General features: G+C 34.9%; 1 protein-coding gene across 15 annotated transcripts in view; it reads left to right on the forward strand.

Moving 5' to 3' along the window:
- Lrrc9 (leucine rich repeat containing 9) overlaps positions 1-17,594 on the forward strand; it is a 130,449-nt gene that overhangs the window by 99,985 nt on the left and 12,870 nt on the right. For 12 of the 15 annotated variants that reach the window (XM_087195193.1, XM_021248003.2, XM_021247995.2 and 9 more), the window contains 4 exons: positions 2,796-2,904; positions 3,479-3,618; positions 7,471-7,607; positions 9,254-9,471. In XM_087195193.1, coding sequence (XP_087051319.1) covers positions 2,796-2,904; positions 3,479-3,618; positions 7,471-7,607; positions 9,254-9,471 — 604 coding nt within the window. Of the gene's footprint in view, positions 1-2,795; positions 2,905-3,478; positions 3,619-7,393; positions 7,608-9,253; positions 9,472-17,594 lie in introns of those variants that run through there. The other 3 variants (XR_015444981.1, XM_087195202.1, XM_021248010.2) reach the window with 2 other exon arrangements.

Raw genomic sequence — 17,594 nt, forward strand, 5'->3', positions numbered from 1 at the left:
GAGAAAGTCATACGGTTTTTGTCCTTGGCTCTGTGAATATGGTGTATTCCATTTATTGATTTTCATATGTTGAACCATCCCTGAATCCCTGGGATGAATCCTACTTGGTCATGGTGTATAATCTCTTGATGGTTTGCTGCATTCTGTTTGTCAGTATCTCACTGATGGTATACATATATTTGTATATCTTATCTAAGCATAACAAATAATTCATCTACCCAACTTCAAATCTCATGCTGGCTTTACTCTTCTTTGAAATGTATTAATAATTTTTATTATCAGAGACTATGATTTAAAATGTCATCATTTTCTTTTTCATGTTATCTCATCCCCTTTTACAACCAAACACTCTAGGCTTGTCCTTCATATGCTTTTTTAAATCAAAAATTTAATTACATTTTAATTAAGAAAATCATTAAAATAAAAGTTAGTAGCAATTCCACAACACTTTTAATTGCACCTTATTTGTTACAACATCATCCTCAGACATGTATCCTAGACTTGAATGTTCAGGCTCCATGCTTGTCTAATGTACGGATTTCCAGATCCTCACCACGAACTCCCTAGCACCTAGTAACCATTCTCGGAGCCCAGAGTTCAATGTGGAAAGCAGTGGTTCAATGGAACCTCTGGGTTTAAAGAGAAATGGGATTTCAGCAAGAGAGGAAACCTGCCCAAATTATACAGCTAATAAATGGTGGCCAGCCTGGCACCAATTTTCACTTCACTCTGCCACAATGCCCAAAGAAAAGAAACAGCTGAAAACCCACAAGCAAGATATGGCTGGTTACACATGAAATATAAAATTCCTCTTTCAGAAATTTCCTTCTGCCATGAAATGTGAGGAACAGGCTGCCCTGCTCACATCTTATTGCTCTAATACAATGTGCTGTGCTTCTGCTGGCATCACTCCTCTGCTTCTTCTCTTGTGGATGTTATCACTGTTTTCCATGCTGCCAAACCAAATGGGTTGTTTTTATTCCCCATCCCCCTAACCTTTCTTGGGCATATAAGGATGCTAACTCTTCTTTCTTTGTACTTCTTAGCCACTTGCACCTCTTTAAACAGTAATTTCACATTCTTGATTTTCCTATAAATTTCTCAGGTTTCTTTATGAATTCTTACTTTCTGATGTTCTCCAACTTTTATTCTCAGCTTCTTTTGTTGTCTTTCCTTCTCTATTCCCATAATTTCCTTCCCTTTTCTCTTTTTCTTGTTCTGTGCTCTTCATAAGGAGATTTATCTTTAGCCAGAGTTGTAACTTGTGATGATTTCTAAATTTACTGTTTTTAGCCCAAACCTTGGCTCTTCACCTGAACATTCAGTTGCTCTCTAGATAGTGTCTAGGAGACAGAGATAGCATCTGCTTGTTGTTGCCCAAGCCAAAAAAGAAAAAAAGAGTCAATTCTTTCTCTCCTCTGTACTCCATTTTTATTCATCACCATGATCTGTTCAGGTTCAGAGTATGACTCAGTTTCTCTCTCTTTCCACAGTCACTGCCCTTGGTATTGGACTATGTTAGAAACTCTTTTGGCGATCTTTTTGTTGTCTTATATAAGCTTTCCTTGAAAACCCATCTGTTACCCATTATTACCTTCTAAGGTACAAGTTTATCACGTTACTTCCTTTCTCAACATTGTTCAGTAGCTTTCCACAGCCTACAGAATAAAAATTTTAATTCCTTTGTATGGCATAGAATAATTTTCGCCTTCTATAATCCTTTACTTCACCACCCATGCCACTTTATTTATTTCAGAAAATTTGGAATGTCCTAGTGCCTGAATCTGAACCATAAGATTTGATGTCATGTTTTTGCCTTTGTGCCTGTTGTACTCTGGAACTCTTTCCTCATTATTTGCCTGACAGATGCCTACAAATCCGCAGGTCTCACCTCAAAGACTCCTCTGTGATATCATCCTTGACTTCTTCAAAGAAGTTTTCTTTCTCTAAAATGCCATTACACCTAACTCTGTTCAACAATTTTCTTTTTTGCATTTTAGTGTTTCTGGCTCCCACTTCTTGAGTACAGATACAGTTATTTTTTTCTGTATTATAACCTTCCCAACATATTGTCTACATTTGGGAAATATTAATGAAAATATATTGAATGACTAAATGACTTATGGATAAATGTATGCCATAATTATAGCTACAACTTTAGAATTTGTTTTACAAAATTGCCAGAGAAAGGTGATTTAGCTTTATGCTCTCTCTGTCATGGCTCAAATGAAGACAAGAATAGTTATATAACTATGGAATAGGAATTCTGTTTAGTTACCAGAACATCATGACAAGGTGGATTGCCATAAAAGTTTCTGGAGATCCCACAAAAATGTCCATTTTCAAAGACCTTACCTGCCTTTTCATTTTCTTTCCCAATCTTATCTCATTCCTGGCATCTCAGTAATAATTTATTTCACATATGTCCTCTGAACTTTATAGCCTGAAAATCTTAATGACTTTTCATATTCATTCACTATGATTTCAGGAAGATGTATGTGCATTTATAAATTAATTGGAAGTACTTATTTTATATTTCTTTTATAATACTGATAAGTTTATGTGGTAAGAGAAAGCAATCAAATTCTATGCCATTTTCTTACATATGTGCCCAACAGAAATGTATATTTAGGTGATCACTCAACCCTGACATTTTACATTAAGGCAATTATTTTCATAGCATTTGTCAAATGAGATTTTTTTAAGTGCCTTTGGCAGTTGTATATGGAGGAACTACCTTTTTCTATATTTTCTGACCCTATTCAAATTACTGTATTTACTTTCTCTAAATTTAGAACTGTGGATTTGATTCCAGTTGACCAATTTAGAAATTTGTGTAATGTGAATCTGCAGAACAATAATCTTACCTCATTCAGTGGACTAATCTATCTTCCTAATGTGAAAGTGAGTCACCTACAAACCTTTTTGTTGTTGTTTTTTACTAAGCAAATAAAAGTGTTTCCTTCCAAAGTCATTTTGATTTGATTTTAGCTTATATGTGTGATTGTCTTACTCTACAGTAAGAGAAAGAATAGAAAGCTGCCTGTGTAGTGGAAGGTATAAGATGAAGATGAGAATGCTCTGATTTTTATCTTTTTGGGGGGTACTGGGGATCAAACTTGGGACCTTGCACTTGTGAGGCAGGTGCCGGAACCACCCTATGCTCTGATTTTTAAAGCAGCTTTATTGCTTTCTTTCCTGTTGCCTCAATTTAGCCATCTACCAAGCCCTTTTAAATATAGGGAAACAGCTTTCTATCTCACTAAGGAGCTATTTCCTCCATATCAGGCTTGGAGAACTTAGGAGTGCAGATTGATAAAGTTGAGTACCTTTCTATGCTCTTTATTATTTTATTTTCAGCATTGTGCTTTTATTTTCAATATGAATATGTTATAAATTATGTTGTATATCCCAAATTTTATCCATACCATTTTACTGGTTTATGGGATGTTTGATTAATATGATGTTCTTTCTGTAGGTCTTATGCCTCAATTATAATCACATTGAATCAATCATCCCTAAACTAAAGCCTCATAATCACTTGACAAACAAGCAGATGCTCTACCAGAAAGTGCCTTCAAGTGGCTATGGACAGCAAGGCACCCCCAAAACAAACAGGTATTATTCTGTTATTCTTTTTATTAGCACAAAAAAATTTTGGTTAGAAATTTAAAAAGAAGTAGCACATTCTAGTGCATATATTTAGCTTATTTTAGTAATGATTTTATTTAATAGCTACATGCCAAAAACAAACTTCACAAATAAAAACATACTGCAATTGCAGTTACTCTTTTTGTCATTGTTTTTCCCCTGCTTCCTCTACTTGTATTTACAAATGAAGGAAAAACAAAAAGTCTTGTATATTTAATGACCTAGAGCTTCTTTCTCTTGAGATACAATCCACATCCATATAACTCATCCTTTGTATACAATGCAGTGATTTTTAGTTTTTTCACAAGTTATACACCATTACTACTAATTCTAGATCATTTTCATCATGCCACAAAGAAACTCCTTACTCAAGTAGAATAAATTTGGATTTCTTTTAACATTTGTCTTCTTTGTATTTCTAAATTATTATCTGGAAACCCAGTGTCCCACCTCAGTGGAAAATATACTATATTGAGATGAGGACACAATTCTCACCTTCCTATTCTTTTATATTTATTATATAGATACATTGCATATTCCTATATATGTATCACTCTGATAGTTGTGTCATTAAATTTGTTTTATATATGTATATAACTATTGAACATTGAGATTTATCCATATTGTTGCAAGTATCAGTAATCATTTTATTTTTTTTCTATCTCAATTTTAATTTTTATTAGCACATGTTTGCAGTACACAATGATTGTATTTCTCATGGGGAGTGGTACATGTACATAACACATCTCAATACTTTTTTCATTCCCTTCCTGTCCCCTTTCACACTCCATTTCTTGGTCCCATTCTCTTTTGTAAAAGATCTATCTCCCTATTTCCTGTTATCAATCTTTTCTTTTTCTCTTTATTTATATTTTAGATTTCTCATAAAAGAAACCCTGTGACATTTAAGCTTGTGAATCTGATTTATTTCATTTTAACATTATGGTCTCCAGGTGCATCCATTTTCCTACAAATGACCTAAGTTCATTCTGCCTTATGACAGAGTAGCACTTCATTGTGTATAAATACCACACTTTATCCATTCATCAGAATATTTTCTAAGTAGTATTCCCATTATATAAGTTATGTGACATTGCTTATTCATTTATCACTGATGAATATTTAGATTATTTCCAGTTTGAGGCCACTATGATTCAAGCTACTATGAACATTTTGTTTGTATACGTCCTTTATACTGGAGAATATTCATATTTGATTTTTCTAATGTCTTTGTTGAAGTGCAATTTACATGCCCTGTTAACTCATTTTAAGTGTATATAATTCAATACTTTTACTAAATTTAAAGACATGTGATCATTACTGCAATACAATATTAGAGCATTTCCATCACACCGAAAGATACTTCATGTCCATTTTCAGTCAATTCCCTTTCCCACTTCTAGCCTTAGATAACTTTTTTTTTTGGTACTGGGGTACTGGGGATTGAACTCAGGACCTTGCGCTTGCCAGGCAGGTGCAGTGCCACTGAGCTAAACCATTGAACTAAATCCCTGGCCCTAGCCTTAGATAACTTCTAATCTACTTTCTATAAAGTTATGTTTTCTAGATGTTTACTATAAATGGAAGCATATCATACATAGTCTTTTGCATCTGGTTTTTGATACATGGCATAATGGTTTTGAGACTATACATAGTGTGACTTTTTTTTCCTTTCAAAAAGATTTTTTTAATTAACTTTATTGGTACATTTTAGGTATACATTATGATCACATTCATCATTGGGGATTTGTACCTGTACATGATAAATCTTAGTTTTTCCCATTCCCCTGCCCTCCCTTCTTACCCCTCCACCTCTCCCTATTTACAAAAGCTTTGTTTCCATTTTTTCCTTTTCTCATATTTTTTTACTTCTTTCCTTTCCCTCACCCTCTACTTCCCCTTCCCCTTTGAACCTTTGTGACATTTTGTAGAAGTTCTTTCCTTTTCATTGCTGCATATGTTGGATACTCTATTGTATGCATATGCCACATTGTGTTTATTCATTCACCAATTGACAGACATGCAGGCTGCCCCCATTTTTTTTACCTGTGTGGATGGTAAAGCTATTAAGAGTTGTGTATAAGTATTTATGTGCACTTAATATTTTCATTATATTTATTTTGGGTAAATACCTAGGAGTGGAAGTGTTTGGTGGTATAGTAATTAAATATTTGACTAAGAAAACTGTCAAATTGTTTTCCTAAGTAGATGCACCACTTTAAATTACCACCAACAGTGTATGAGGATTTCAACTTCTCCATATTCTTGTCAATACTTACTATTGCCTGTTTCGTTATAGCCATTCTAATAGATTTGAAGTAGTATCTCATTGTGGTTTTAATTTGCATTGCTTTAATAATGAATATTACTGAACATATTTGCAAATGCTTACTTATATCTTCTTTGTCAAAATATGTACTCAAATATGTTGCCTTTTCTTAAGTAGGTGTATTACTTGGCCTTTTGTTGTGGTGTTCTTTAAATGTTGAGGATATAAGCCTTTAACCATATAAATTATTTGCAAATATTTTTGCTCAATTTATGTCTTGTCTTATTTTTTTAAATGGTGTCTAAATGTTGATTAAAAATAACAAATAAGGGGCTGGGGATTTAGCTCAGCGGTGCTGCCACCTGCCTCACAAGCACAAGGTCCTGAGTTCGATCCCTGGTCCCCCCCCCCCAAAAAACCAAACGAAAGTAAAAACTAAATTTTGACACAGTGCAGTTCATCAATTCTTTTCTTACAGAGTGTGGTCTTAGAAGTTTTTCTAATAATTCTTTGCCTAAGCTAAGGTCACAAAGATTTTCTCATGTTTTCTTCAAAAATTTTTAAGAAATTTTTACAGTAACTAACACCTATAATCCATTTGAGTTAATATTTTTATATATTGTGAGGTCTAAATCCATCTTTTTGTATGTCTCAGCATCATTTGCTTAGAACATTACCCTTTCCCCTATTGAATGGCCTTGGCCCCATTGCTGAAAATCAGTTGACCATAAATGTTAGGGCGTATTCTGGACTCAATTCTATTCTTTTCATCTATGTGTCTCTCTTTTTGCCAGCATTAGTTTGATGATTTTAATTTTATAATAAATTTTGACTATTAGTAAATTTTAACTATTTTCTTTTTTCAATATTATTTTGGATATTGAGTTCTATGCATTTCCTTATAAATTTTAGGGTAAAATGATAATTTTTTGGTGGAAAAAAAAGCCTGATGGTATTTTGATAGAGATTGTGTCATATCTGTTGATCAGTTTGAAAGAATTGTCATTTTAATAATTTTGCCTTCTAATCCACGAGCATGAAATATTTCTTCACTTATTTTCATCTTCTTTTATTTATGTTAGTGGTGTTCTATAGTTTTCTGTGTATAAATTTTGCACTTAGAAATTCCATTGGGTTTTGTATATTAACATTATCTTGTGACTTTGGTGAATTCCTTTATTGGTTCAATTAGTTTTAGGTGAATTTCTTAGGATTTTCTGAAACACAATTCTGTCATCTGAGAATAAAGACAATTATACTTATTCCTTTCCAATTGGATGTATTATATTTTTCTTTTTCTTGGGTGATTGTACTAGGTATTGCTTTTCATTGTAACTTTCTGTACTTCTTTATTCCTTACCATATAAAAATATGTTTAAAATGAAAAATTATGATACAAAATGTAGACATTACATGTTATATTTCAATTTTGATATATTAATAAATTATTTTTTCTTTTTCTTCAATTTATAGCAAATATGTATCATCTTTTTATGATATAGCTGATTCGAAATTAAGCTAATGGCCTCAAACTAAACTATGTGTTTCAGAGATACAATGAACAGTGAAAATTTGCCTCCAATAATGCACAGTTTAGAAGTCCTTCATCTGGGCTACAATGGAATTTGTAATTTAACCCAGCTACAACTTAATAGACTAAGAAATTTAAAATTCCTTTTTCTACAGGGTGAGTAGAAGCTTTGTTAATGTCTAGGTCCTTTTCATTAAAAACTGACTTGAAAAAGAAAAAACTGACCTGATTATCATCTTGTTTTGATAAGCAAATAAAAGCATCACCATTTACTCATACATTGACAAAGATTTTTTTTTTTTTTTTGGTACCGGGGATTGAACTTGGGTCCTTGAGCTTGTGCAGCAGGTGACGAAACCACTGAGCTAAATCCCTGGCCCTGACAAAGATATTTTAATAATTACAAATAGGTTTTTCTTTGGTTCAAAACACTTTTGAAGGAAAATATAATATTCTGGGTCTACATACAGCATGACATCATGATTTATTTTTATATCACATTCAATTTAAAAAGCAATAAAAAGTAATTAGTGGGTAATTTGCAAGCATTTATTAATCCCAGAATTGTGCTAAGTACTATAAAATATATGGCAGTAATATATTTTATACTTCTATATAATTGAAATCCTTGATCTAAGGTAGTAATTTCAGATCTACCTGTAGTGATGCACTGAGAAAAAGATGAATTAAGTTCTGACTATGGTATTAATTTAAGTGTAATGGAAGCTCAGAGAAAGAGAAACTAAAAGATTCTCCTGAATACCTAGGACGCTTTGAAAGACTGATAGAATTTAGATTAGAGGAACATTAGTCTAATAATAATTATGTGATGACATAGGAGAAAAGTTAGGAAACCCATCAATAAGACACGGGGAAGAATTTGGATAGTTGATCTGAGTATAGTAACATCTTTCCTGAAAGACAGGCTTTCCTAGACCTTATTTTTAAAATTTTTATTGTATTTATTTGCCTATCAAATGTAACTGTGATTTGGGTCAAGAACATGCCAATAGCCTTACACACACACACACACACACACACACACACACACACACACTTTGAACACAAAAATGACAGATTCTTTTAAGATACACTGACATACCTAAAAGTGGATAACCTAACCTAGGAAGGTCTCTGTGGGCCTAATAATGTAAAGGGGCAGTGTGTGCAGCTGCGGTTGCAGTTGCAGTTGGGGCAACCTTATGTAGAAGTTAAGGCAATTTACTCTGTCAATGACAGTTGCTATTTATGGAGTTATTGCCCAAGGTGTTTATCTCATTTAATCTTACAGCAGCCCTACAAGGTAAGTATTGTTGTGTACTTTTTACAAAACAATAATTGAGCTTCAGTAATATGAAATAATTGGCTCAAACCTGTGCTAGTGTGTGTTTTCAAACATAGGTCTACCTCAGTTCAAAGCACATGTTTTCTATCAGCATAAGTGACCTCATACTCTGGTTTTTCTCCAGATCGTATTAATCTTTTGCCTTTTACAAGTGACATCATGAGGTCCTGGACTACTGGGAAATTTTTGAAGGAGGAAATATTGGGACCAAGTGACTAATTAGATGTATAAGGGGGAGAGAAAAATAGTCCCAAAATATTTTCACAGTTGCACTAGGAGATTGGCAAGAAGAGATACTAATGCTTCATAAAGTTATTTTGCATAGGAAGTTAGGGAAAAATCAGTTTCTTTTGTAACAACTTTAAGACATAAAAATGGAAACATTTTTCCTTTTTAAAAAATAATTTGATAAAAATACTTTAATGAAAATAAATAACTTTAATTCTCTTTTTTTAAGGGAATAAAATCAGTCAAGTTGAAGGTCTGGACAACCTGGTAGTCCTTCAGGAATTGGTAGTAGACCATAACCGTATCAGAGCCTTTAATGACAGTGCTTTTGCCAAACCAAGTTCTCTATTGGCACTTCATCTGGAGGAAAACAGATTACGAGAGCTGAGCAAATTGCAATCTTTGGTAAAACTAGAGAAACTCTTCCTAGGATATAATAAAATCCAGGTGACATTATTTTGGTTGTTATGAGATTTATAAATTTTAATTCCTCTGAGATGTGATAGAAAAGCTTCCAAACACATCAATGAAAATTTTGCTAATTATAATTTATATGCAGTGTATATTTCAAGACATACATTTCTTGATTTACAAATGTCTGATAACCCAGGAAAACACACATGCACCTACCCACTAATGAATGTTAGCTCTAACTACCCCAAGACTCATCTTATCAGTGTTCTCTGAGAAGTCTCATTTGCTACTTTACTGGTGGTGGTCCAAACTGTTTCTGAATCTCCATTCTGGATTTCCTGTGGCCCTTTTAGTCTGGCACATGTACTTAGTCTACCTGGCATTTGAATCAACCCCTAATAATGGATATTGACTTGGCTTTGCTCTTACAACTATTCCCGCTCAAATTTGCCGTAGATAGGGCGTTACCTTAGTTTTACCTACTCAGAATGCAACCTGTTAATCTTGGGTCACTGCTCCTACTAAGCCTGGTTTGACTCTCTCCTGAGATAGTACAGTATACAGATAAGAGAATTGAGACGTTTAACCTTATACAGCCATCATAGTTTTCACAGCATTTTGGTATTGTCTCTTAGCTTCCTTTTAACAACTTTACTGCTTCTGCTGAACTTCTAAGAATGTCTCAAAGACAGACTGAACAGTGGACTATTCCCTGAGAGTGGAGACTATCTTGTCCACACTTCTCTCAGTATGTAACATGGCATGTGGAACATAGTACATAGATACTTGATAACTGATTTTGTGGCTCTATTCGCTGCAGTTCAGGAAGCCTTTTTGTAGATTATATAAGAGCCCTTTCCAAGGTTTAAAGGAAATGATGTGCAGTGGCTCTTTCTACACTGCAAGTAAGGAATGTACAAACAAAAATAATATACAAACTAATATGTCCAGAATCAAACGTTCATCTGTGAAAACACTGCCAAAACTGAAGATGCTTCTTCCCAACTATTATTTAGAAGAAACCTAAACTAGAAAAAATTGCTATTCTATGGGACATATTTCCATGAGAGCATCTGGAATAACTCAAAAAATTGTCAAATCAGATTTTAACTGAGGATGTAGCTCAGAGGTAGAATGCATGATTTATCATACACAAGACCCTGGGTTTGATCCCCAGCACCAAACATTGATAAAATTTCAAAAAGTCAGATTAACACTCATCAGAGATCTCATCTGGTGTCAAGCTTTACTAATAATTTCAAGAACATTCTGGGCCTAGAACACTTCAGTGGCTTCTCAGTTCCTTCCTTCCCACATCATACACATTGTTGAGCTTGAATAAAAGATGTGTGAGGTCTCCAAGTACTAAGATTTTGTTAGGTGATAGCAGATAGCAGAGGAGTGTTGCATTTATGAAACATCTCCATTTTATACTTGAGAGTATGTGACATTTTATAGGGAGCCATGACTTCGAATTCTGTAGATCCCAGATTTATTTACATCAAACAGTCTTTAACTGTGGAGATCTGCTAAAAAAAAAAAAAAGTACCATAAATAAGGTAGGAATATATCATGGAAATATCATGCTCTGTTTGATGGAATATCCTGTTACCAGCATACTTACAAAGAGAATAAAACAGGTAACAACACTTCTCCAGGAATATCCCTGTTCTACCTCCCTACCTCACTATCCCTAGGACACTGAATAGATTACAGATCAGCTGATATAGCAACTTCTTTTCAGCAACTTAACAGAAAAATACTTAGTCAATCTTACTAGCAAAATATAATATAGCTTAATGAGAGCCTATATGATAAATCATGGCAGATTATATGATTGAATGATACAGTAAATTTCATTGATTGTTTACAATATTTTGACACTTCCTTTTGTCCTTGGAATGGTATTTTTAATTAAATTGATCATTACACCACTGTATTTATTCTAATCATTAATGTTATAGTACTTTAATGTGTCTTTACATTTAGTTAAGGAGAAAATGAACTCAGAGTAATAAGAAAGGTAATTTGAAGATTCTACTGAATTCTTTTTTTTTTTTTTGGTGCCAGGGATCGAACTCAGGACCATGCTCTTGGAAGGCAGGTGGCAGCAACATTGAGCTCAATCCCCATGATTCTACTGAATTCTTATGAAAATATGTTCTTCAAAATCATAACTCATTTCAGTTCAAATATTCTTTTGGGGAGAATTTTTTTTCTTAAATTTATATCAACGTGGGCAGGCTGAAATCAACATTAGTTTCTGCAGTTAGGCAATCAGTTTACAACCTTTGGGGTTTTTTTATTATTATATTGGTACATTTAAGGTATATAATATAACGACATTCATCATTGGAAATTTGCACCTTTACATGATCCATCTTGGTTGTTATTTTTCCCCCTTTTCCTGCCCTCCCTTCCCCCCCTCCATCCCTCCCTATCTCCAAAGACTTTGTTTCCATTTTTTCATTTTCTCATATTAATTCCATTCCCTTCTTTCCTTTTCCCCTACCCCTCCCATTTCTCCTTCCCCTTTGCCCCTTTTCTTCCTATTTCACATTATCTATTATACGTTTTAGTCCTTATTTACACTTTCAGTTTCTCACATCAGAGAAACTATTCAGTCTTTACATGTGTGTCCTTTTTATTTCACTTAAGAGTATTGCCTCAATGTGCATCCATTTAGCTATAAATGTCTCTAGTTTCTCATTCTTTATGGCTGAGTAGTACTCCATTTTATTTTTTTTTTAAAACACATTTTCTTTATCCAGTCTCCAGCTGATGGGCAATTGGGTTGTTTCCAAGTTTTAGCTATCACAAATTGTGCTGCTATGAACATGAGTGCACATATATCACTGTGGTATGATTCTTTTAATTCTTTGGGGAAGATGCCAAGCAGGAAAATAGCTGTGTCAAATGGGACTTCCAGTCCTACTTCTTTGAAGTATCTCCATACTGATTTCCACAGTGCTTGCACCAGTCTACACTCCCACTAGCAGTGGAGTAGGGTTCCTCTTTCCCCACACCCCCGCCAGTATTTGTTATTGGTTGATTTCATGATGGCACACATTCTTTCTGGGGTGAGGTGGAATCTCAGTGTTGTTTTCAGTTGCATCTCTCGAATGACCAGTGATGTTGAACATTTTTCCATGTATTTATTTGCTGTTTCTACTTCTTTGTGTGAGAAATGTCTGTTCATTTCAGATGCCCATTTTTGGATTGGGTCTTTAAATTTGGGAGGTCTGACTTTTTAAATTTTTTTATAGATTCTAGATCGTAGACCTTTGTCTGAGGAACAGCAGGTGAAAATTTTTTCCCACATTGTGGGTTGTCTCTTTGCTGTGTTTTCTTTCTCTTGCTGTGCAGAAGCTTTTTAGTAAGAAGAGATCCCACTTGTTGATTGTTTGTCCTAGTTCACCAGCAACTGAGGTTTTGTTCATAAAATCTTTTCCTACACCAATGTCTTCAAGAGTTCTACCTGACCTCTCTTCCAGCCAGTTTAGTGTTGCTGTTTTAATATTTAAATGTTTAATCCATTTTGATTTTAGTTTAGTGCATAGTGAGAGATATAGGTCTAGTATTAATTTTTGGCAAGTTGAAACCCAATTTTTTCAGCACCATTTATTAAAGAGGCTGTCTTTCCTCCAGTGAGGGTGTTTGGCTCCCTTGTCAAAGATGCGGTGGCTGAGTGTGTCTAGAGTTGTTTCTGCATCTTCTAATCTGTTCTGCTGGTACTCAAGTCTGTTTCTTTACCAGTACAATGCTGTTTTTATCATAGTAGCTTTGTAGTATAGTTTCAAGTTGGGAATTGTGATACCCCCTGCCATGTCTCTGTTGCTTAGAATTGCTTTTGCTATTCTAGTTTTCTTCTTGTTCCAAATGAATTTTTGGATTGTTTTCTCCAGGTCTGTGAAGTATGCTTCTAAGGTTTCAGTTGGGATTGCATTGAATCTATATAGCAGTTTTGGAAGTATGGCCATTTTCACTATGTTGATTCTTCCTACCCAGGAGCAAGGGATGTCTTTCCATTTTCTATATCCTCTTCAATCTCTTTTCAGAGTGCTGTAGTTTTCAGAGTAGAGGTCTTTGATTTCTTTTGTTAGGTTGATTCCTAGGTATTTCAATTTTCTGGGTGCTATTGCAAAAGGAATTGATTGCCCCATTTTTCTCTCAGTGAGTCTGTTTTTTTGTGTACAGAAAAACTATTGATTTTTGTGTGTTGACTTTGTACCCAGCTACTTTACATAATTTGGTTATTAAGTCTTGAAGACTTTTGGTGGAGTTCCTAGGGTCTTCTATATAGAGCATCATGTCATCTGCAAATAATAACAATTTGACTTCTTTATTTCCTATCTTTATTCCTTTTATTTCTTTCTCTTGTCTAATTGCTGTGGCTAATGCTTCCAAAACTGTATTGTTCAGTGGTGATAGTGGACATCCTTGTCTTGTTCCTGATTTTAGTGTGAAGGATTTTAGTTTTTGACCATTTAGTATGATATTGGCTGTTGGTTTTTCATAATGGCTTTTGTTAGATTGAGGTTGAGTTCATCTATTCCAATTTTTTGTAGGGTTTTTATCATAAATGTTGGATTTTGTCAAAAGCTTTTTCTGCATCTATTGAGATGATCGTATGTTTTTTGTTCTTAGTTGTATTAATATAGTGTATTACATTGATTGATTTTCATATATTGAACCATCCCTGCATCCCTGGGATGAATCCCACATGGTCAGGGTGTATGATCTTCTTGATGACCTTCTGCATTCTATTTGCCAGTATTTTATTAAGGATTTTTTCATCTATGTTCATTAGTGAGATTGGCCTATAGTTCTCTTTTTTGGTTAGGTCTTTCTCTGTTTTGGGGATCAAGGTGATGCTTGCTTCCAGGAATGAATTTGGGAGTACTGCTTCCCTTTCAATTTCATTGAAGAGTTTAAACAGTAGTGGCAGTAGTTCCTCTCTAAATGTCTTATAGAATTCAGCAGTGAAGCTGTCAGGACCCAGGCTTTTCTTAGTTGGTAAGTTTTTAATTACATTTTCAGTTTCATTGATATTGGGTCATTTAGAATTGTTAGATCATCTTTGTTCAGCTTTGGTAATTCATACTTATCTAGGAATCTGTCCATTTCTTTTGTGTTTTCCATCTTATTGGCATATAGGTTCTTGAAGTAGATATTGATGGTCCTCTCGATTTCTGCTTGGTCCATTGTAATTTCATCCTTTTCATTCCTAATTGCATGGATGTGGGCCTTTTCTTTCCTTTTTCTGATAAGGTTGGCTAAGGATTTGTCAATTGTATGTATTCTTTTGGCCTCATTGATTGTTTGTATTGTTCTCTTAGTCTCCATTGATTTCTGCCCTGATCTTTATAATTTCCTCCTTTCTATGGGCTTTAGGTTTGTGTAGCTCTTCTTTTTCTAGAAGCTCGAGGTTCAGCATCAGGTTGTTTAATTGAGCTTGCTCTGTTTTCCTAATGTGAGTATTCACTGCTATGAATTTCCCTCATAAGACTGCTTTCATTGTGTCCCATAGATTCCGATATGTTGTATTGACATTGTCCTTTAATTGTAGGAACTGTCTGATTTCTTCTTTAATTTCCTCTGTGACCCATTGGTTATTCAGAAGTGTGTTGTGTAGTTTCCATGTGTTTATGAAATTCTTGCAGTTTCTTTTGCTGTTGATCTCCAATTTCATCACACTATGGTCTGACAGTATACCAGGGATAACTTCAATTCCTTTGCACTTACTTAAAAATGTTCTATGAGTGAGTATGTGGTCCATTTTGGAGAATAACTCATGCGCAGCTGAGAAGAATGTGTATTCTGATTTATTGGAGTGGCACACTCTGTAAACATCTGTTAAGCTCATTTTTTCAAGAGTTTGAGTTCTAGTATTTTGTTGTTTATTTTTTGTCTAGTTGATCTATCTATATGTGAGAGTGAGGTATTAAGTTCCCCCACTACTGTTGTATTAGTGCTTATATAATTTTTAATGTCCGTTAGTATTTGTTTTATATAGTTGGGCACACTAGTGTTTGGTGCATATATATTAATGATTGTCATCTCTTCCTCTTGGATTGTTCCCTTTACAAGGATGTAATGTCCTTCTTTGTCTCTCTTAATCAGTGTTGGTTTGAAATCCACTTGATCTGCAAAGAGGATAGCTACTCCTTTTTTTCAGTCGCATGTAGTATTGTTTTCCACCTTTTACCTTTCAGTCTATGAGTTTCTTTTTGAATTAAGTGTGTTTCTTATATGTAGCATATTGTTGGATCTTGCTTCTTGACCCATTCTGCCAGTGTATTTCTTTTGATTGGTGAATTGAGACCATTAACATTGATGCTTATAACTGATATATATATATTGACATCATTGTCATGACTTTTTCTTTTTGTTGGCTTCTCCCCCTTTGTGTTTAGTTTCTTGTCCTGCTCGATGGAGTCATTCTGCTGGGCTTCCTGGAGTTGTGATCCTCATTGTCTTTTCCTAGGATATTGTCTAAAATTTTTTGGAGTGCTGGTTTGGTATTCATATGAAGTTCCTCAGGTGCTCTTTGTCATGAAAGTATCTTATTTCTCCATCAATTTTGAAAGATAGTTTTGCAGGGTACATCAGTCTGGGTTGGAGGCTTTTTTCCTTTAGGGCTTGAAATACATTGCTCCACGCTCTTCTTCCCTTGTGGATTTGTGTTGAGAAGTTTGTTCTGTGTTGAGAAGTGTGATTCTGCTGGGCTTTCCTTTGTATGTGATTTGTTTCTTTTCTCTAACTGCTTATAGAATTTTGTTCTTCTGTTGGATTTCTGGAATCCTAACTATTATATGCCTATGTGTAGATTTTTTTTTGATCACGACTAGTTGGAGTCCTATATGCCCCAGTTATCTATGTCACATTTTTTCCCCTGCTTGGGAAGTTTTCTGCCATTACTTCTCTGAACACTTTTCTTTATGTCATCTGCACTCTCTCCTCTTTCTTCCTTGACTCCAATCAATCTGATGTTATTCTTCTTTGCATTGTCTTTCAGCTGCTGGATTGATTTCTCATGGTCCCTTAGTATTTTAAAGAAATTTTTCTTTTCCTGGTCACTAATTGCAATCCTATCGTCTATATCTGGAATTCTATCCTCACATTGGCTCATTCTACTGTGTAAACTTTCAGTGAAGTTTTTAATCTCCTGGAAATCTGCTTGCATCTGTTTTATGGATTCCTTTAGTTTCCTATGTTGGGATTCCATCATGTTCCTCAGCTCCTCTATTTTTTTTATCTGTGTCCTCTCTAGATTTATTAATCATTTCTTGTACTATGGGCACAGTCTCTGCTGTTATGTGAGAAATTATTTCTGATTTCATTTTTTCCAAGTCCCCTTTCATTGACAGTTCAGGGAGTCCAGGGCCTTTGGTTGGGGGCTGTGCACCTCAGTTTCTGTTGTCTATACAGGCTTTGGCTAGGGTCTCCTCACACTTATCAGTGGTATTGGGGCAAGCCTCTGGATATTGCATGTGTGCCTGTACAGCTCTTCTCCAGGCGGGTCCCTGACTGTGGCCAATGGTATGGCGGGCCTCTGGCTAAAGCCCATATGCCTATGCAGCCCCTTTCTGGACAGGCCTGTGGCTTGGGCAGGTGTCCTTAGCCTCTGGGGTCGGGATGGAGCCCTGGCTGGGATCCACCTGCAGCTGCACTGCTACAGGCCTCACAGCTGCTCCTGGGGATCTACACGCACTCACCGGTGGAATGGCAGGCCTCAAAGCTTTGGGTTTGTAAAGATTCATAGAATGAGGGGAAAAGCCCATAAAAATTTGCAGAAAAATAATACTTCTGAATAAGGTGTATGTTATTCCTCATTGATCTGCACATTTAATGTGAAGTTTTTGACTTAGCCATCACGTCCAATAATGTAGATTTGGAAAATTGTTGCCTATAGTCTTGCTTCTAAAAATCATAGAAACACAATTGAAAATGAGTTCAGCTCTGCATTTCCATTTGATCCCTGTGTCTAAATGATTTACCTACCTCACATCCAGATCTTCTACCTACTTTTAAACATTTTGATAATGATCTGAAGCTACAAATAACACCAGGAAATATTTTTTTGTCCTACATGAAGGCCCCAATTCAGATCTACTACTATGACTAAATTAAATTCTTACCCTGACAGCATACTC

The sequence above is a fragment of the Heterocephalus glaber genome, unplaced genomic scaffold (genome assembly GCF_053883595.1).
Source record: "Heterocephalus glaber isolate CG9 unplaced genomic scaffold, H.glaber_assembly_v1.0 deba00001608, whole genome shotgun sequence".
NCBI classification, from domain to species: domain Eukaryota; kingdom Metazoa; phylum Chordata; class Mammalia; order Rodentia; family Bathyergidae; genus Heterocephalus; species Heterocephalus glaber.